General features: G+C 41.4%; 1 protein-coding gene across 1 annotated transcript in view; it reads left to right on the plus strand.

Annotated features, from left to right (window-relative positions):
* The window catches only part of Hmg20a (high mobility group 20A), an 85096-nt gene that overhangs the window by 55948 nt on the left and 7747 nt on the right, over window positions 1-21401 (plus strand). The window contains exons 3-8 of the mRNA XM_038323292.2: window positions 2804-2951; window positions 6279-6491; window positions 10952-11084; window positions 12006-12037; window positions 17970-18045; window positions 19343-19558. Of these exons, the coding sequence (XP_038179220.1) occupies window positions 2804-2951; window positions 6279-6491; window positions 10952-11084; window positions 12006-12037; window positions 17970-18045; window positions 19343-19558 (818 nt within the window). The remainder of the gene's footprint in view (window positions 1-2803; window positions 2952-6278; window positions 6492-10951; window positions 11085-12005; window positions 12038-17969; window positions 18046-19342; window positions 19559-21401) is intronic.

A 21401-nucleotide genomic window follows, 5' to 3' on the forward strand; every position in this document is an offset into this window, starting at 1 on the left:
TATTTAACTTTATTTTATGTGCATTGGTGTGAAGGTGTCAGATCCCCTGGAATTGAATTTTCAGACAGTTGTGAGCTGCCATGTGGGTACTGGGAATTGAACCCTGATCCTCTGGAAGAGCAGTCAGTGCTCTTAACCGCTGAGCCATTTCTCCAGCCCTTAAATTGCTATTATTTTGACTGTGTTCTGTAGGTCCTTTCTTCTCAGTGCCTTTCTGGAGAATTCCCAGTAATCGTTCCCCTGGATGCTGCCTTGCAGCTCTTGTACCATCTTTTATCATTCTTTCATACATTACATCCCAACCACAGTTTCCCCTCCCTCCTCTCCTTCCTGCCCCCCTTCCCCTCTCTACTCCTCCATTTCCCTTAAGCACGCTTATTAAGAGATATTAAGCAAACATGGCATAACAAGTTACAATAAGACTAGGCACAAACCTTCATGTCAAGGCTGGGCAAGGCAACCCAGTAGGATAAAAAAGATCCCAAGAGCAAAATATTCATAGACACCCCACACACACACTCCCACTGTTAGGAGTCCCACAAGAACACCACACTACACAATCATAACATTTATGCAGAGGACCTAGCTCAGACCTATACAGGCTTCATAATTGTCATTTCAGTCTCTATGAGCCCATGCATAGTTGATTCACTAGGCCATGGGCCATGTTCTCCTGGTGCCCTCCATCCCCTCTGACTCCTACAATCAATCCTTCCTTTCCTTTTCCTGTGGGATTCCCCAAGTTCCACCTAATGTTTGGCTGTGGGTCTCTGCATCTGCTCTTATCAGTTGCTAGATGGAACCTCACTGATGATGATTAGGGTAGGCTCCAGTCTTTGAGTATAGCAGAATACCATTAGGAATCATTTCATTGACTTTTATTTATTTACTTATTTGGCCAATTGTGTTTGATTCTATCCTAGGTCACTGAACCATCCAGGCAGTGTCGGGCATGGGCTCCCTCTCGTGGTGTAGGCCTCTAAGTTGGACCAGTCATTGGTTGGCCACTCCCACAAGTTCTGTGCCTCCATTACCCCATTATGTCTTGTAGGGCAGACAAACTGTAGGTCGAAGGAAGATTTTGTGGCTGGGTTGATGTCCCAGTCCCTTTGCTGGAAGCCTTGCCTGATCACAAAAGATGGCCAGTTCAGGCTCTGTATCTCGGGACATGTTTCCCAGTTGTCCATAGGATATTTCCACTAATTATGTTATAAGAATTTCATGCTCATCATCTCATTTGTGTGTCTTCTCATCCATACATCCTGTTCTGTCCATGATAATAGTAAGTTCCTAATAACCTGCTGGAAACCTGGGAATTACCTTGGACTCTTGCTTTTCCTTCACTGTTCATGGTCATACATTCATTAAGTTCCCTCCAATCTCCACCTTTTGTGTCTCTTAGCTTTTGCTCCTCTGTCCTTTGTCCTGCTTGTGTTAAAACTCCTTCGTGTGTCGCATAGCTCTTAACTGGACCCTTTGTTGATTTGTGCCTATAAGCGGGGACTGCTTTTGTGTTCCGGCTGCCCAGACCCAAATAATCACACAGAAACTATATTACTTACAACACTGTTTGGCCAGTAGCTTATGTATATTTCTAGCTAGCTCTTACACCTTAAGTTAACCCATTTCTATTAATCTGTGTATCACCACGAGGCTGTGGCCTATTTATTGGTAAGGTTCTGGCTGGTGTCTGGCATCTTTTTCCTTCGGTAGCTACATGGTGTCTCCTCAACTCCACCTACTTTCTCTCTATATCTCTGTTCGGATTTCCCACTTGGCTTTACTCTACTTAAGCCATTGGCTGAAACAGCTTCTTTAATAACCAATGGGAATAAAACATTCATAGCATACAGAGGGGAATTCCACATCAGGTGCCTATTCATCTTTCAAGATCTTTCTTAGCAACCTCTACACATATAGAAAACTTATCTGACCCTCTCCAGTGCCTCTTATGACATTTTCTCCAAACATCTATTGCAGTATTTACATTGCATTATGATTATTGCTGATTATAGAGTGTGTGTTCTTTCGGAGTAATAATCAAATATTCATCTATTATCCATTTTCCTGCCTCTCTTACCTTTCCAGTATCCCTCTTTAAAATTTAAATAAATAACTTACTAGCACATGCAAGTCTTAGATTCATCTGTCATTTCTCTGTACCCTCCTTGTCTGTTTCTTAGAAGAACTCAGTAAGAATGTATTATTGGAAGGAGAATAGTTACCTGCCTAATTAACATTTATACTTGGGCTATGGCTATTGCTCAGAACAGAAGCCTTGTCTAGCATTTGTGAGGCTCTGGGCTTGATTTCCAATACATCACAAAAAAAATTATATTTAAACGTGTTGTACCAGATAGTCAAATGATCTAATTGTTACTCAATCTATAATCTAAGAAATTATAACCTCTATTATATTCCCTAAGAGTTATTCCTGTACTCTTTAAGAAATGGCTCTTTGATGATAAGGACCAAAGTACCTAGACAACCCCTATTCTTGCTCATCTGGTCCATTAGGAAATACATGAAAGGTAACATATAAAAGCCAAGCTCTGTTGCATGCTCAGAGCTAAAACATGAAGTCTATATTGGAAGGAAGGGTCATTGTTTTGGACAGAGATTAGAGTTGGTTTTATTAGGAAATGTCTACAGAAACATTATATTTCATACAGATTGTGGTGTTGGAAGTAATTTGAGTACTAACATGTGCTTTTGGTGGCAGGAAAATTTGTGTTCAGCCTGATGAGAGAAACTTTTGCTACCTTCTGTACCAAACTTCATGCTTCTTCTACCTGTTGCTCAGGTTAACACACCCCGAGGGTCCATACAGCAGCGCAGCCACATCCTCTACCAACAACCCAGAATTTGTGGAGGATCTCTCACAGGGCCAGATGCTTCAGACTGAGTCTTCCAATGCTGCAGAAGGCAATGAGCAGAGACATGAAGATGAGGTAAGCTAAAATTCTCCTGTTATGGCAAGACAGTGGTGGTACACACCTTTAATCCCAGCACTCGGGAGACAGAGGCAGGCGGATCTTGAGTTTGAGGCCAGCTTGGTCTTTAAGAACTAGTTCCAGGACAGAAAGCTACACAGAGAAACTCTGTCTTGAAAAACCAAAAAAAGAAAAAAGAAGAAAAAAAAATTTTTTGTCACTGTCCTCTGGGGCTCCCAAAGCAACAGGCATATAAGGGGTTGTTGAATGAAGTGATTGCCACCTCACTTCTTAGTTTCCTGGGCTGACACTTGCCCAGTTTTCTCATACCTATCTCTACTTATACCTAGAGGCATATCAATGGTTTTAATGACACAGTTACAAATAGAGTCTACTAGCCGGGCAGTGGTGGTGTAGGCCTTTAATCCCAGCACTCAGGAGGCAGAAGCAGGCGGATCTCTGTGAGTTCAAAGCCAGCCTGGTCTACAAGAGCTAGTTCCAGGACAGGCACCAAAGCTACAGGGAAACCCTGTCTCAGAAAAAAAAAGAAAAGAAAAAGAAAAAGGAAAAAAACAAATAGAGTCTTGTTATCCTCAATCTAACTAAATGTAACTGCCTCTTATGGAATGTTCCACAGTGCTCAGGAGTTGTTGTGTTATTTTTGTTTTTATTTATTGATGTTATTGCTGTTTTGGTATAAGGTCCAGGGCACCCTGTAGTGATGGAGGTGCGGGCAGGCCTGCTTTTCATCCCGCCCGGATCCCGGCCACCTGGCTCCCGGCCACCGGCTAGCTTATGCCCCGAAATAATTACATGGAAACTATTCTTTTAAACACTGCCTGGCCTATTAATTTCAGCCTCTTACTCACATCTTGACTAACCCATATCTAATAATCTATGTAACACCACGAGCGGTATCTTACCAGGAAATATTCAGCATGTCTGACCTAGTGGCTAGCTTCATCGCATCTCTCCCTGAGGAGAGGCATGGTGGTCTGCCTCAGAGAGGAGAGACGGGGCAATTTTCTGAGCCGTCTACCTCACTTCCTTTTTCCTGTTCTGTCTACTCCGCCCACCTAAATGTTGGCCAATCAAATGGGCCAGGCAGTTTCTTTATTAGCCAATGGGAATCCTCCATCAGCACCCAAGCTGCAGGGTAGTAATGCAGATGTACCCACCATGCTCAGTCTTGACAAATATTTGTTTTTTGAATGAATTAATTAATTAGTAACTACTGCAAGGTCTTCATGCTCTTGTTCATGGCTATACTCTGCTCACAAGCCCTAGCAGCACAAAGTCGCATGAACCAAAGACCACTTAATGACTCTTTCTTCCCCCCAAAGGGTCCATCTTTCTCTAAATCACACAAGATTCAGTATGGGCATGAGCAGTCATGTTTTTCTTGGACGTCCAGACTTCCTCATAGATGACTGATCATATTTCACTGTTTTGATTTTAAGACAAAAAAAAAAGCATCATTAATTTTTGTCTTTTATGTGAAAAGACTAGTTTGTTCATTTACCCCATTAGCATTCTTAAAGATAATGAATGCTAGCAGCTCTTCATTGACTTGTTATGTGTTCGTTGTGGGTGTGTGTTGGGGAGTATTTGATACACGATAAATAAAAACTCAGGGACAGATATTGGGGTTCAACCTGAAGATCTGAAAAGCAAAACAGCCAGCCACTGGCTCTTAACTCGACCTCAGTCTGTACTGGTGATCCTACCTCCAGGAATCTCAGAATGAGACTGTGTCTGATAGCTGTCTCCTCCTGTTATATAGTCCTCTCTATTCTAGGATTAAAGGCATTCACCATTTTACCTTCTAGTTTCCATGGCAAGCTAGGATGGCTACTGGGATTAAAGGTGTGTGTTAAAGTGAAATGCCACTCCAGGTGTCTGTGTGTCTGTAGTGCTGGGGCTCTATGCTAAGCACATTTCCACTGAGCTATACATCTCTAGGCTCCTTAGTAGCTTCATGTTCCTAGATTTCCAAAAACATAAAACAAAAACTGGAAGTCTAATCTCTAATACACTATTTGCCAAAAGGAGGACTATCACCATTCACATATATTTGAAAGAGTGCATTAAAACAATAAATAGATTCTTTTGTTATTTTTTAATCTTGTTTACTTTTTTCTTCTCTGAAATAAGAATTCTATAACCATGGTACATTAACTGATAGACTATGTTTGGTAGATTATGGAGCAAAGATATGATGTGCTTAGGTCTCATTCAGAAGGCTAAGAAGAAAGGCTGTGGTAAAATATCAGTGACAATGTAGTATTTTTTTAAGCATCTTAGAAGTTGATTTGATCTGTATATAAAGACTTCTAACTTAAGGAACAAATCATTAGGTTGAAGAATTTGTCTTCATTTTATATGTTACTGATAGTTTCCTGATAACTAAATATTAATTTAAATATCTGTATGCTATTTGCTATGGGAAATTAACTGGTCTTTAGTATCAGTGAAGAACACTTTTGTGAATTATTTTTAATCTCCATGCAGCAGCTCTTCTTTCAGTTGGTGCATGTGACATCTTATTCTAGTTTCCTGTCACAGTGTCTGCTTTTCTGGCACAGTGCATGTGTGTACTACTGAATTTCTCATGTGGAAATCCCTGTTAGGAAGTGTAGAGGAAGGCCAAAGCTTGCATGATCGGGGTACTTGATTCTCATCTTCTGGGATTGGCACCAAAATAGCCCTTTATATACACCAAGGGTGGTGATGCATCCTAGAATCCCAGCACTCAAGAGGCTGAGGCAGGGGATCACCATGAATTTGCAGTTACCCTGACATACATAGTGAGTTTGAGGCCATCTTGTGCTACCTGTAGAAACCCTGTTTCCAAAAATAAAATTTTAATAGCGCTCTATTTCCCTAGTTTGTAGCACAATGCCTTAGAGCAGTGGTTCTCACTCTTCCTAATACTGCAGCCTTTAGCACAGCTCCTCATGTCATGGTGACCCCAACCATAAAATTATTTTCATTGTTATTTCATAACTGTAATTTTACTATTGTTATGAATCATAATGTAAACATCTGATATGCAGGACATCTGATATGCAACCCCTGTGGAAGGGTCCTTTGTCCTCCAGAGGGGTTTTGACCCACAGATTGAGTACTGCTGCCTTAAAGGGTCTACAGTTGAAATATCTGAAGCTCTTTACATAGCGTTGTAGCCTTTTGTACCTGACTGATCTGGGAGCTTTGAATATCCAGGGCCTCATGGGAAGATGCAGCTCGAATTCTCTTTTGATATTGGTGTTTGTTATTATTGTTGATGGGTTACTTGAGTGATTATCGTTTGTTTTTTGTTTTTCATTTTGCTTTGTTTTATAGCAAAGAAGTAAACGAGGAGGTTGGTCCAAAGGGAGAAAAAGAAAGAAACCTCTCCGAGACAGCAATGCACCCAAATCCCCCCTTACAGGATATGTTCGATTCATGAACGAGCGTAGAGAACAGCTTCGAGCAAAGAGACCAGAGGTCCCATTTCCAGAAATCACAAGGATGTTGGGCAATGAGTGGAGTAAACTGCCTCCTGAGGAGAAACAGGTGATGGTTCTTGCTTCTGGCCCTTGGCTTGTTTTGATTGTATCTCAGAAATGATTTGGAGGCTGGAAAGATGGCTCAGAGGTTGTGCTCACTCACTGTTTTCCAGATCCCATGTCAGATGGCTGACAACTGCCTGTAGCTCCAGCTTCAACTGATCAGGCACCCTCTTTTGACCTCAGAGGCACCTACATAGATGTGACATATGTTCATACATTGTGTGTGGGGGGGTGGGGACATAGTACTAAATAAATATTTTTAAAATCTCTCTATCAGAAAAGCCAAGAAGGTGGACAGTTGATTCTCTAGTTGTGTCACAGTGGCCTGGGGACTGAGGCAGACCCATCAGGGCTACAGAATAAATTTAAGGCTAGCTTAGCTAGAGACCATCTTAAACTAAAGAAAAGTACAAAAAGGGTTTAAGTGGTAACTTAGAGCAGAGCACCTGACCACCTGATGTGGGTTCTCGGTTCAATCTCCAGCACTGCAAAAGGAACATGAGAAAAGGGTCTATAAGGAAGATGTTGAGACCTGGAATAGTAAAGCAATTGACCAGTGCCACATCTTGGAGATTTCAGACTGCTGGCCTTGTGCACTGGAGTTGAGAGCACGTACCCTAAAATCTATGTCTGCAGTCTCAGAACAAGGCCTTTGCAAATGTAATTAGCTAAGGAGAGGTCAAACTGGTTCAGATTGGCTCTGATCCAATAATATGTTCATAGAAGAAGAGAAAAAAAGACAGGCACCCATGAAGGGTCATATAAAGAGGGAGACAGAAACAGGAATTAGGTTCCTATAAGGCCAGGAACAGCGAAAGCACCAGAAACTCGATGGGGAAGGAAAAGAAGACCAGAATAGCAGGGTCCATGCAGTTCCTCTCTCTGGCATAGTGAGTAGACGCTGTCCCAAGAGTTGTTGGAGGTTGTGAGTGGCAAGGACTCTGGAATCCACCCCCAACCAAAGCAGCTACATTTTATTTGATGAGTATACTGAGTTCACAGAAGAATGTTTTGAAAAGTGGTTCAATATTAAGAAATTAAGAAATCTATCAAAGTAATGTATTCTATTGAGCTAAATGAAAGTCATGAATAAAAATAAGGAAAAAATCATTTGCCAAAATTCTTCAATTCACATAAGAATTTTATTTAAGAAAAAGATCTTATTATTGCTTTACTGATTGTTTTAACTAGAGTTCTAGCAAATTTAGCCACAACAGAAAATAAAGCAGAACTACTTGATCGCTCTCCTGTAAGACAGAAACTAACCGTGTTGCCAAACTAAAACGAGAGTCCCTTTGTTAGAGAGATTGAAGGGAATTAAGCATAAGATAGCCACACACTGGGTGAAAAGCCACTTCAGCAAAGGGATGATGGTAACTGGGGCTGACAGGCTTTGCAGTAAAAGCCCCCGCTTCCTGGCATCTGAAACATCTATATTTCTTTTATGCCTTAAATTCTTTTATGGCTTGCACTCTTTAAAATGGATTCCAGAAAGACTAAAACTAAATTGAAAAATATATCTTGGGAATTAATTGAATTCAAAATTTTCAAAGAGATAAGATTAAATTTCAATTTGAAGCTTTGTGTTTGTGACAGGCAAGCTGACAGAAAGCAGTTTATAACAAGGAGATCATTAGCTGACTTGCCAGTTTATTATTTTCCTTTTTATCTTTATTTCAAAGTTAATGCATGCTCAAGTTTTATTTTTTGTGGTAGTAGTAAGTGTGTAAACAGAAAGCAGAAATAACAGTGGTTCTCTAATGAGAACCACTGTTGGCTGTTTAGGAAGGCTTTTGTATGTGTTTGGTCAACTTTTTATTTTGAAATAATTTCAAATGCACAAAAAGTTACAAACATGAAAATAGTACAAGAACATCCAAAAACCCTAAAACAGCTTCTATTGCTAACACATTGTGTCCGTTTTCTCCATTCACGTGTATTCACTCTTTAATACCACACACATATGCACACACAATTTTTTTTTCCTAAATCATTTAGAAGTATGTTACATATATTCTGGCTCTTTTTCCCCAGAATACTTTCATAGTTCCTAAGAATAGAGACCCTCTGTTACATAACTGGTAAAGTCACCAAGTTCATCATTTTATGCTGACATAATGCCATCCTCTACACTCAGACACTGAAGTGATGCTATTGCTGGCAACAGCTTCCCTTCGTACAGGTTTTAAGCTAATACCACGCTGTGTTTTAGGCATATGTTTGTAATTCTCTTCAGACTGTTTCCACGGCATTGCTTGGTCTTTATAAGTATACCTTGACGTTCTTAGAGAATATGAACCCTCTGTCTCCCCAAGCTTGACCCCTCTTTTCCCCGCTAACCCCTCCCATGTGCCTTTTTGTTTGTTTTTACTTTCAAGGAAGCATTCTTCACCTTCTGTTTGTCTGGTATTTCCTTGTAATTAGATTGATGCTCTGTATTGTTGGTCAGAATAGTTGGTGTGTACTGCTCAGATAATCACGTATGCAGGCGTGCTGTATTCTTTATTACTTATTTGTAATGCTAATTTTATTGGCTTGGTAAATTTTCCTAATAATTCATTAGCAGTCTATGGAGAGACATTTTAAAGATGTGTAATTTATGTCACATCCGAAAGTTTCCATAATGCTGATACTGCACATCTTTAACCCTAGCACTCAGTTCAAGACCACCTACATAGTGAGTTCCGACCAGCAAGAATACACAGTGAGACCTTGTCTCAAAAAAAAATAAAAGAAGCTGGGCAGTGGTAGCACATGCCTTTAATCCCAGCACTCAGGAGCAGAGGCTAGTGGATCTCTGTGAGTTTTAAGCCAGCCTGGTCTACAAAGTGAGTTCCAGGACAAGCTCCAAAGCTACACAGAGAAACACTGTTTTGAAAAACCAAAAAAAGAAAGAAAGAAAAAGAACAGAAGAAAGATCTATATGATCTGAAGAGAAACCAGAACCAGGCAATGGTGGAACACGCCTTTAAATTCCACCACTTGGGAGGCAGAAGCAGAGACAGGAGGATCTCTGTGGGCAGCTTGGTTTACATAATAAGTTCCAGACCACCCAGGTCTATGTAAAAAGACCCTGCCTCAAGAAAAAAACAAAAAGAAAAGAAAGATGTCCCCTTAGACATAATATTTATAGATAAGTTTCACTTTTTCTAATCTTTATCATTATGTTTACAAAATGGTAATTTTTCCAATTCCAACATTTCGCACTCAGTTACCAGTTGGTCCTCAACTTTCTGATCTATACAGGGGCCTTGTTCCCTCCTCTTGAACAGTTGCCTATATTCTGTTTGTTATTGGTATGATCATAAATAATTCATATCATAAGTTTATGATATAAATGTCTTTTTCAGCAGTTTATAATTTATTACCATACTTAATTTGTTTCTTAAATCGTCCCAGATTTAGCCAATCCCTTACATCTGCGGGGTAGGTGGGGTTTCTAACATAACCTCTGAATCTGATTGTTCATTTACAGGCAACACCTTTATACTTTCTTAAACCTAATTTGATGAATGAAGTGGACAAAGCATTAAGCAAAACAATTCTGGAGATCAGTGAACTTGTTTAAATAATTAATAGCACAGAATGATCAAAGCATAGAGCTAAAGCTCTTAGAGAAGTCTCTTTGAGGCCCATAGGATGAGGTCACCCTTCTCATGTTCTCCAGCTTCAGTGTTCCACTCATCTGGCCTTTAAAAGGGCCAATGGATGTATGAGGTCATTCCCTCAAAATGAGTTGAGAGTAGAAAAACACACTAATATTCCTTCCCTTCCCCTGGGAACATGTGCCTATATGGAATTCAGACCTCTGAAGAACTCCAGTAGCCATGTGAAACTCTATCTGTAAGGCTAGGGAGATGGTTGACTGTAATCTTCATGAATGTTTTATGTTGGTGCTCTCAGTAGAACTTACCTTCATTAAACTAGGAAAAAACAATACACGGTCTGGAAAGTCAATCAATCACTCGTTTATTTATTCTCTAAATTATGTGGTTTTTTATTTATTTATTTATGTTATGTGTGTATGTATACATGCAGAGGTCGGTACAACTTTCAGACACCAGTTGTCTCTGTTACCCAGGTCGAACTGCAGTTGTCAGGGATGGCAGCAAAAACCTTTCCCTACCAAGTCTCCTCAACAGCCCTTACTTGTTTTATGATTGAAAAATTCTATTTCACCTGGTATTGGTGGTGCACACTTTTAATCCCAGCACTTGGGAGGCAGAGGCAGGCAGATCTCTGTGAGTTCAGGTCAGCCTGGTCCAGGACAGCCAGGGAAACACAGAGAAACCCTGTCTTGGAGGGGAAAAAAAGAAAGATTTTATTCTATACCTGCTTTCAGATTCTCCTACAACATACTGTATACTTTTTTCTTGTTTTAGTTGTACTCTTTCTTTAAAAAGCTAATTGATACTTTACCTAACCTCTCAGTTTCTTGAAAATAATCCCACACTTCTTTTCTAGCGCTACCTTGATGAAGCAGACAGAGATAAGGAACGTTACATGAAGGAACTGGAGCAGTATCAGAAGACCGAGGCCTACAAGGTCTTCAGTAGGAAAACCCAGGACCGTCAGAAAGGCAAATCTCATAGGCAAGGTATCAGAACCAAGTGCAGTTTGTCATACTTGTTGGAATATTATGATTCTAACTGTTAAGGTGGCAAGTGTGAAAGATGTGTTTCTGTTATTTCTCTATTGTCCTGTATTCACTTAGAGATCTCACCCTAGAATTTTACCAAAATCACATCATTCTTTTGACACTTTGCTTGGTTTTTTGAATTTAAGATCAACAATCTGGCTGAGCACCAAAACTATTTCCTACCTGCCTTTCTTTGTCTAGTTTCCAAGTTAGGCGCTTCTCTACCTTTGAACAAGTCTGTCTATGAAACCATGTAACTAACTTGCCCTAACACTTCTAAGCCTTTTCTGTGTTCTTCTTCTCTGCCTCCATGATCCTCTTCATTTAATAATTTATTCATGCATGAATTCAAAGGGAACGCTATTGAGCTTCTTCTGTTAAGTTTCAGATCTATTGTGGGCCATGAGGGAGTGATAGTGAATGAGATGGCATCTATGTCTTCACGGGATCTTTTTTCTCTGTTGAAATGGTACATCACATCCTCACAAGTCTTGCTCCAGTTCCCCTCTCAGGAAACACTGCCAAAGGCACACCACCCACACTGGTCTGTCAGCCCTTAGCCACAGCATCTTCTCCACACTTGCACATCTAGGCTGCTAAAAACCTTTGGCATGTGTTTCCTACCTGCTCTCACACCCTATGTCCTCAAAGGTAAGAACTGTCTGATGCCTCCTTATACCTGCTTGTGTGCTCTGTAGATGTGGGGGGCCGTTTAACTTTTGTTGACTGACAGTTAATTATTCCATGAATAAAAATATCATATGTTGTGAAAGTCTGCAGATACCAGCAAGTTTTGTGGTTGGCACAGTCATCTACTTGGGTTTTGCTATTGTTTTCTTTTTCAAATTAATGGGTTTTTTTATTCTTTCATATTTTTAGATGCAGCCCGACAGGCCACTCACGATCATGAGGTAATTAGCCTTCTGTCTGCATACCCATATATACTTATAATAATATTGCTTTTTGAAATGCTGTTACTTTTTTTTTTTCAAGAATGGTACAGACTCTTTTATCCCATAATTCAGACTGAGTCGCTTTGGCTCAGGGGTTCTTAACATATGGTAGACACTTATGTCATGAATCTGCCTTTGAACTGTAGTCCCTAACCCCAATCTGTTCCTGTAGTCTAAGAATTTCATTAGTTTTGAATGCCAAGAAATGGTTGGAATTCAGAATAAGAACACAGAAATGGAAGCCAGATAGAGGCTGCAACTTGGCCATAGTTTATCATCAACAAATACTGTCATCCACTTCAGAAAGGGGTTGCTTAGGAGCTCCAGCATTGGGTAAAGTGATTCTCAGCTAGTCAGTAGCACACAGTGGGCTGGAGCTCAGGCCCTGCACCTCCCTTCCTGTCCTCATCTCACTGGCATGTGCTTATTTGTTGACCTCTTCCCTCTGGTTGCTTCAACCCCGACAGTAGTATTTAAGCCTATATGTGTTTAATACATAAGTTTGTATGTTTTGACTATGTTGCTTTTATATGCTTCAGATATAGAGGTAGGTGGTTAAATATACGGATACAAAAATAAAATCTATGGTCATTCCATGCTTTAAAATGTCAGAGACTCATCTTTGCTCACCTAATCATATTCAGGCATAGCAGTCAGGGTCTTCCTTAATTAGTCCCAACTTCTCGTTTCAAACACCTTCAGAATATTTCCTGCTCACCACCTCTCAGGCGTTCTCCTCTGCCTCGTGTCTGTGTTCCTATTGTTCTTTCACAGGATTACCCTCAGACATTCTTCTCTCCATCTTCCTGTTTCTGCTTCTCAAAGTTGAAGTCATCAAGCCCTGTTAAGTTCCATTTCCTCCTTAGCTCCTTTTATTTCTTCTCGCTTGCTTTAACCTTCAAAGTTGCTATACTTCTCCCACATAGTTAGCTGACCTGGTGACTCTTCCAAGCTCTTCTCTTGTTCACATTCTGGATTACTTTTCTGTCCAATACCATGCCACCTAGCATGATGTTCATGCATGGAGAATGTATTCTATAAAAATTATTTTTCTGTAAGAATCCAAAGGTAACTGAAAAGTAGTGGGAATTTAAACAACATGGTTTTCAAGCTGGAAGATGGCTCAGTTGATACTTACTGTGCAAGCATGAGGGCCTGAGTCAAATCCTCGGCACCCATGTCAAAACCTGTGGCACATGCTTACCATGCTCACTCTGGGGAGGTGGAGATGAGTGGTCTCTGGGTAATGGTAGCCTCCTAGCCTAGCCTAATTGGCAAGTTCCAAGCCAAAGAGTGACTCCATCTCAAAAAACCATAGTGGCTGGCTATATCTTAAGGATGGCACCCAAGGTTGGCCTCCGATGTTCACATGTGCTATGGTATTTGGAATATTTCAGCAAATGTATGAGTGAGTTAATAAAAAAGAATGTTTCTTATAAAATACCTAAAACATCATGGATTCTAAATACATACTTTCTTCTCTTATGAAGAGTGTAATAGGATTCCAATAGAACAGACTTTTAGTCTGTCTTAGAATACTAACGCCTCAGACATATTCTCAGCTGCCCCATTTTGCTAGTGAGCGGGATGACTTGCCTAGGATAAAAGAGTTTATTCAACTTAAGTTAGAGGGGCTGGAGAGATGGCTCAGAAACAGGAAACACTGACTGCTCTTTCTGAGGTCTTGGCTTCAATTACAAGCACCCCTCACGACAGTCTGTAACTCCAGTCCCAGGAGAGCCCTTTTCTGGCCTCTGTATACCCATGATACATGGCCACACATGCAAGCAAAACATACACATACACATAAAAATAAACTAAATTTAAAAAGATAAGAAGTTAAATTAGAGGCAGTAGAGTAGCTTCCTGCATCCCAGTTAGCCACTATTGACAACACAGTGCCATGCTAAAGTATAAATCTGAGATGTCAGTCAGATGCTAGTAAAGACAGATTTACCAGTTTCCATATAGTGAAGAAGCTGATCTTATTGCTAAACTGACTGAGATTCTCTAAGTCATTGTTGCCTGGACAGAAGTAGCAGGATCATCTGAGAGCTGACAAATGCTCTCCTGGAAGCCTTTCTGCATAGCAGAAGGCACTGCATCCTGACTCGTGGTAATAAGAATGGTCCTCAAGTAAAAGGCACTCAAGAGATGCATGGCATACTCTCTGTAGTTCTGGCCCTGAGCCTTGTCCTAAATCACGGGCTGAAATAGATTCCATTGAGAGAGCCCTCTGTTCTTTTTCCTTCCACTCGGTGAGTATACAAAATGGAAATCCAAAGTGAAAAATATTCTTGTCTTTTCAGATCAAAAACCAGCCCACTGCTGGGCAGTGTTGGCACACACCTTTAATCCCAGCACTCGGGAGGCAGAGGCAGGCAGATCTCTGAGTTCAAGGCTAGCCTGGTCTACAGAGCGAGTTCTAGGACAGTCAGGGCTACACAGAGAAACCCTGTCTTGAAACTTGAAACCCCTTCCCAAAGAAAGAAAGCCCATTAGGTACAGGAGTTTGTGAGCTTTGTTATCTAGAAAGTATCTTCATCTCATAGGAAGACTGAGCTAGAAACAATAATTTTGTTTCTCCTTTAATTTATGAAAAATGACAAAGTGACACTCAGCCTGAACAAATTAGACCCTTTCAATGAGGAGGTAATCTAATCCTTATGATGTTAATCCCTTGAGCAATCTTCAGAGCATTTAGTCTATCCAAGCCCCCAGGAGGGGCCTCTCTGTGCCAAGTAATGGACTCAGTAATGGGGAATGCTGGTGGTTTGTATTACCACTCTTCCTTTAGGTAGAATGTCTCTGTTGCAATGGGAGACTGAACAGTTTCATTTAATTGCTTTAATGTTTCTTATTTTATACTCTTAAGAATATGTACCAAGGGGCAGCGTATACTGCACCTCCCTGCTGCTAGACTCTGCCCTTACATAATGAGTTGAGTTTGGACTGTTCTGGCAAAGAATAGAATAGAATTACCCTTCTGAGGAAAGTAAAGACCTTGAGAAAGTCCCTTTGTGCCATAGTCATGAGAGCTAAGCAACCAACCCCTTAGCATTCTGAATGGCAAATACTCGGGCCCATGGTGAGGTCACTGTGCAACTGAGTAGGAAATTGAACAAGGTAAGAGAACTAAAGTTACAGGGCTCTGTCCTAAGTCACTTGTAGATTTAGGATTGGACCTATGGCACTGTGTGCGTGTTGGGGTTGTGTGTCATAAGTTTCCTGTCACAACCAGGTAATAAAGTTAAAGCATACAGTAAACCTGCAGTCTAGAGACAGCTACTGGGAATGTGGCTAAGATCCCTTTCGGAACAAGTCTTTCTTGCCCATACATTAGTTAAGTCTCATTGAACTCCACTATGAACTGTCTTGTGTGTGTCAAAATTTGGTGCTTTTGATGGTAATCCTGCTGTTTATTTTAAATTCTTGTAGAAAAAGGTGCTTTCTTCCATTAGGAAAACAAAAGAATGTGGTAAAAATTAAGCACTCTGAAATGAAATGTTCCTCAGGTAAACACAAAAATTTTCAGGTCTCCACCCAGTTTTTTAGAGGGATCTCACAAGTTCTGTGATTATGCATATGAACCACTAGATTCCCATCTTAAATGCCTGTCTTGACCACTTCCCATGAGAAGGCAGTTCCTCCAGTCTGTCCCCTTCCTAGGCAAACACCAGTGTGAGACAGGATCCCCGCACTCAGGTTTCCGCACAGCTGAATTGCTTACTGGGCATCAATTCATTCTTTTATTCAAAGATAAAAGTTAGTGGTAACAAGTAGAAACAATTTGTTGGAGGGGGAGGGGGAACTTGACATGGTATAAAGCCTAGAACTCATAGAAATCCACCATAGCCACCACACTTGGCAAAAGGATACATTTTATCTCTTACCTTAACATATTTTTATAGGAATGAATTCTGGGTATTTTCTTTATTGCTTACTTATTGAGAGGTTTTGGAATCTTCAAATTTCACAATAGTTTCTTCACTTCCTACTCTTCTGTTTATGGCATGCAAGATTTTGAATATAAAACACCGATAGCTTATATTCATTATGCCTTTAACTTCAAATTCATTACAGAAATGTCAGGCAAAGAAAGTTGAAATATTGGCTGTATTCTTTTGTTATTGTTGTTTTAATTATTTATTTCCTATTTTATGTACATTGGTGTTTTGTCTGCATGTATGTCTGTGTGAGGATGTCGGATCCCCTGAACAGGAGTTACAGACAGTTGTGAGCTGCCATGTGGGTGCTGGGAATTGAACCTGGGACCTCTGGAAGAGTAGCCAACGCTCTTAACTGCTGATCTTCTCTCCAGCCCCTTTGCTCTGTTCTTAAAGCTCATGGTTGGAAGTAGTTTACAGTAGTTTATAATACTTTTTTTATATTAATGGTTGATAGGTGGATTAATTGGAGCTTTCTCTTTTCTGTCTCACATAACCCTTAGATTTCTAATTTGTAGAGCCTAGTTATTTCTGACTTCTTGGGTTTGTTTGTTTTTTCTCTGTCTAAGAAAAGTCTACAGGAACACCAAAGATAAACTACTCCTTCATAAATAGATAGAAGTACCAACAGAATGCCATTATTATTGTTCATTGCTGGCACATCTCTGCTTAGAATTCCTATTCTCCACTCTGCAAATTTTGATTGCATACTCCCATCTCAGATGGTACTTAAATGCATAACCAATAAGAACAACTAAAATACCCTTTTTCAATTCCTGACCCAGCCACATTCACAATTCTCTACTGTAGACTATTTAAACACAGTACAAAGAAAAGGCTTCTGTTGTCTTCATTAGTGAAATGCATGTGGGTTTGTTTTAGTCTTTTACTGTCTAGCAGTCATATACCTAGAGTTCTGATACTAGCTGCTCCAGCTCTGTGAAGTTCCATTCCTTTTTTTTTCTTTTTTTTTTCTTTTCTTTTTCGTGGTTTATTTTTTTTTATATTTAAAAATTTCCATCTCCTTCCCTCCTCCTCCCCCTCCCTCCGCTCCTCCTCCCCCTTCCCGCCCCTCCTTCTCCCCCTTCCCTCCCCTTCCCTCCACCCATACCTCCCCTCCCTCCCTCTCAAGGCCAAGGAGCCATCAGGGTTCCCCACTCTATGCTAAGTCCAAGGTCCTCCCAACTCCCCCCAGGTCCAGGAAGGTGATCGACCAAGCTGAGAAGGCTCCCACAGAGCCCGTCCATGCAGAAGAATCAGAGCCCAGCGCCAATGTCCTTTGCTTCTCAGTCAGCCCCCGCTGTTGGCCACATTCAGAGAGACGGGTTTGGTCGCATGATCCATCAGTCCCATTCCAACTGGAGTTGGTGATCTCCCTTTAGTTCTGTCCCACCGTCTCCATGAGTGAACGCACCCCTCACGTTCCTGACTTTCTCCCTCATGTTCTCGCTCCTTCTGCTCCTCATCAGGACCTTGGGAGCTCAGTCCAGTGCTCCAATGTGGGGCTCAGTCACCTTCCCCATCTGTCGCCAGCTGGAGGTTCCCTCACGGTCCTGACTTTCTTTCTCATGTTCTCCCTCCTTCTGCTCCTCATCAGGACCTTGGGAGCTCAGTCCGGTGCTCCAATGTGGGGCTCTGTCATTTTCTTCATCTATCGTCAGGTGGAGGTTCTATGGTGATATGCAAGAAATTCATCAGTATGGCTATAGGAACTGGCCTTTTCAGGCTCCCTCTCCTCAGCTGCCCAAGGAACTAACTGGGGGCGTCTCCCTGGAAACCTGGGAACCCCTCTAGGGTCTTTTGAATGAATATATTCCCTCCCAGGCTCTCCTGGTCTGATTCCTGCTCACCAGCTATTTCTCTAAGGAAGACATGATTCTTGTGCCTTGGGCACTATTATTTAATTTAACTTCTAAGAACTAACTTTTGTTCTTGATTCATAGAAAGAAACAGAGGTAAAGGAGCGCTCTGTTTTTGACATCCCTATATTTACAGAAGAATTCCTGAACCACAGCAAAGGTAATTACTACAGTGGTGTGTGAGTGTGTGTGTGTGTGTGTGTGTGTGTGTGTGTGTGTGTGTGTGTGTGTGTGTTCCTTGAGTCTTTGACGGGATTTAGTCTCAGGAGTTCATTGCTCAAAAGCAAGGCTGACAGCCCTCCTTAGGACTAGAAAGGACTCTGCGGCAAACAATGTCTGTTACTTCACTCTGTGACCAATGAGCAAAAGCGAGGCCAATGCAGCCAAAGTTTCTTTGGTTACTGGATCAAAAGAAATAAATATAAATCACTAATGCAGTGTTTTTAAATAGGTAGCCTAGAACCCTCTATACAAATGAAAGTTTGCATGGGAGTCCAGATTACACAATAAGAAATTGCAAAATTGGGAGCTCAAGAGATGGTTAAGAGCACTGGCTGTTCTTCCAGAGGATCCAGGTTCCATTCCTAGCACCCACATAGCAATTTGGTTTTGGTTTTGGTTTTGATTTTGGTTTGGTTTGGTTTTGGTTTGGTTTTTGTGGGGTTTGGCGTTTGTTTTTTGTTTTTAGTGTTGTTGTTTGTTTTGTGGCGGTTGTTTTTGGTTTTGGTTTTTGGCTTTTCAAGACAGGATTTCTCTGTGTAGCCCTGGCCATCCTGAAACTCACTCTGTAGACCAGGCCGTCCTCAAACTCAAAGATCCACCTGCCTCTGCCTCCAAAGTGCTGGGATTAAAGGCATGTGCCACCATCACCTGGCTTTTTTGTTTTGTTTTGTTTGTTTGTTTGTTTGTTGTTGTTGGCAATTTGTAATTCCAATTTCAGGGGATCTAATGCACTTATCCAGGCCTCTGTGGGCACCAAGCATTCATGGTACATAGATGTACGTACAGGCAAAATGCCCATACACATAAAATAAAAAATAAAATATTTTTTAAAAGAAAGAAAGAAGAAAAGAAATGGCAAAGCTGCTCCCATTGCCAGAAAGATGGGCATCCACTGCTGTGCTTAGCCAGTCATCCTGGACACCTCTGAGAGCCTGCGCTTCAGGCTTCTCCATGCACAGTTTTAAAAAGCAAAATCTAACAAAATGCTGGGAATTGCCGCTCTTTGTTGCAATCTTGTGTATAGAATGTGTTGCTTTAAGGATTGAACTAGCTCTGGGGAGCCAGGCGTTTCATTGCTGAAATTGCTATCTGGAGTGTCATTAAGAGAATTGGGAGATGAGGAGGGAGCTAATGAGAGACAGCTAAGCAGAACTTCCTTAGGAGGGTTACTGGGACTCCTCAGAGGTGCCTTCTCTTACCGCATGTGTTCTGGGGGTGGGGGTATGTGTCCTCAGCTCGTGAGGCAGAGCTCCGCCAGCTTCGTAAATCCAACATGGAGTTTGAAGAAAGGAATGCAGCCCTCCAAAAGCATGTGGAAAGCATGCGCACAGCAGTAGAGAAGCTGGAGGTGGATGTGATTCAGGAGCGGAGCCGGAACACTGTCCTTCAGCAGCATCTGGAGACCTTGCGACAGATGTTGACCAGCAGCTTTGCCAGCATGCCCTTGCCTGGTAATCATCTTCTCCATACACTTTCAGTGGTGGGGAGAGTGGGTCGGGGTGGGGATGGGATGCTGTTTATGCTACTATGCTATTAATGTGGAAAAACTGAAATGTCTCTCAAGAGATAAAGAGGGGACATGTCCCATCAAGACATTCTCCTCCCCCGCCACACACACACACACACACACACAGGGTTTCTCTGTGTAACAGCCCTGGCTGTTCTGGAACTCACTCTGTAGACCAGGCTGACTTCGAACTAAGAAATCTGCCTGCCTCTGCCTCCCAAGCATCAATGGGAGCTAGGCAGGGCATAATGATCCACACTTTTAATCCTAACACTTGGGAGGCAGAGGCAGAAGGACCTCTGTGAGTTCGACACCAGCCTTGTCTACCCTAGTGAGTTCCAGGATACCTAGGGCTACATAGTGAGACCATCTCGCAAAAAAAAAAAAAAAAAAAAAAAAAATCAATGAGACATAGAATATCCATATTTATTAAAATAATCCAGACTGATCATTTAGATTTTTGTCCACTTCTGTTTTAATGTATTCTTTACTATTAAACCTATTCATAACCATTGTGTGATCAAGTTTCAAATCCTGAAAGAACATTTTCTTCTACGTCTGTTTGTCTTGAATTTAGTGGTGTTTTAGTAGAAAGGAAAACAACATTAGCATTTCTTCCCTTCGCTCTCATTTTAATTATGATCATGGGAAAAGTCTGGCAGTCTCAAATCTTTTGTTATACAACTCCTAGTAGACTAGTAGACACTGTATTATATCGCCCATCTGTCTAGATCATCAGTTCTGAACCTTCCTAACACACAACCCTTTAATACTGTTCCTCATGTTGTGGTGACCCCAGCCATAAGATTATTTTCGATGCTGTTCATAACTGTAATTTTGCACTGTTACAAATCAGATTATCTGTTTTCCAATGGTCTTAGGTGGCCAGTTGTGAAGGGTCATTTGACCCCCAAAGAATCGAAGCCCACAGGTGAAAACCACTGGTTTAGAGTATGCATTACTTATTTGTTGTTGCTGTGATAAAACATCATGACCAAAAGAGACTTACAGAAGAAATAGTTTATTTGGGCTTATGGTTCCAGAGAGTAAGAGTCCATCATAGTGGGGAAGTGTGGTAGCAGGTGACAGGCATAGTGACTAGAGCAAGAAGGTTAGAGATCACTTCAATTGAAACTCAGAAAGCCCTCTCCCTATAACATCTTCCTCTAGCTAGCCTCCACCTGGCTCCCTACCCTCCTGAAACACTGCCATCAACCAGGGACCAAGTGTTGAAATACATAAACCTGCCAGGTGGTGGTGGCACATGCCTTTAATACCAGCCCTCAGGAGGCAGAGGCAGGCAGACTTCAGTAAGTTCGAGGCTAGCATGGTCTACAAATCAAGTTCCAGGACAGCCAGGACTGTTATACAGAGAAACTCTGTCTTGGAGGAAAAAATAAAAACGATGCATATAAAGCAAAATGCCTGTTCTATACGCTACCGTACAGTAAGGTTCACGAGCTGGGCAAGGGGCTGGAGACTGACAAACACAGAGAGAGACATAGGTAATCCTTAAAACAAGAATGCCCCCTTTATTGTGTTAAGGGGCAGCTTTTATAGTGCTCTGGCCATGCCCCAGCTCTTGGGATCTTTCAGCTACAGGCCATCAGAAACCATTCCCCTGCCATCAGGGACTCGTGCTCAGAGCAGCTGCAGGCTGCTCAAAGCAGAGAAAAACAAGTTGTTTACGCCGGCACAGGAAATTCAGGGTCTGGGGGTCCACAGTCCCCAACAAATGCATAAGCCTGTGGAGGACACTGCTCATCCAGACTGCCACAAAATATGAA

Source organism: Arvicola amphibius, chromosome 3 (assembly GCF_903992535.2).
Source record: "Arvicola amphibius chromosome 3, mArvAmp1.2, whole genome shotgun sequence".
NCBI classification, from domain to species: domain Eukaryota; kingdom Metazoa; phylum Chordata; class Mammalia; order Rodentia; family Cricetidae; genus Arvicola; species Arvicola amphibius.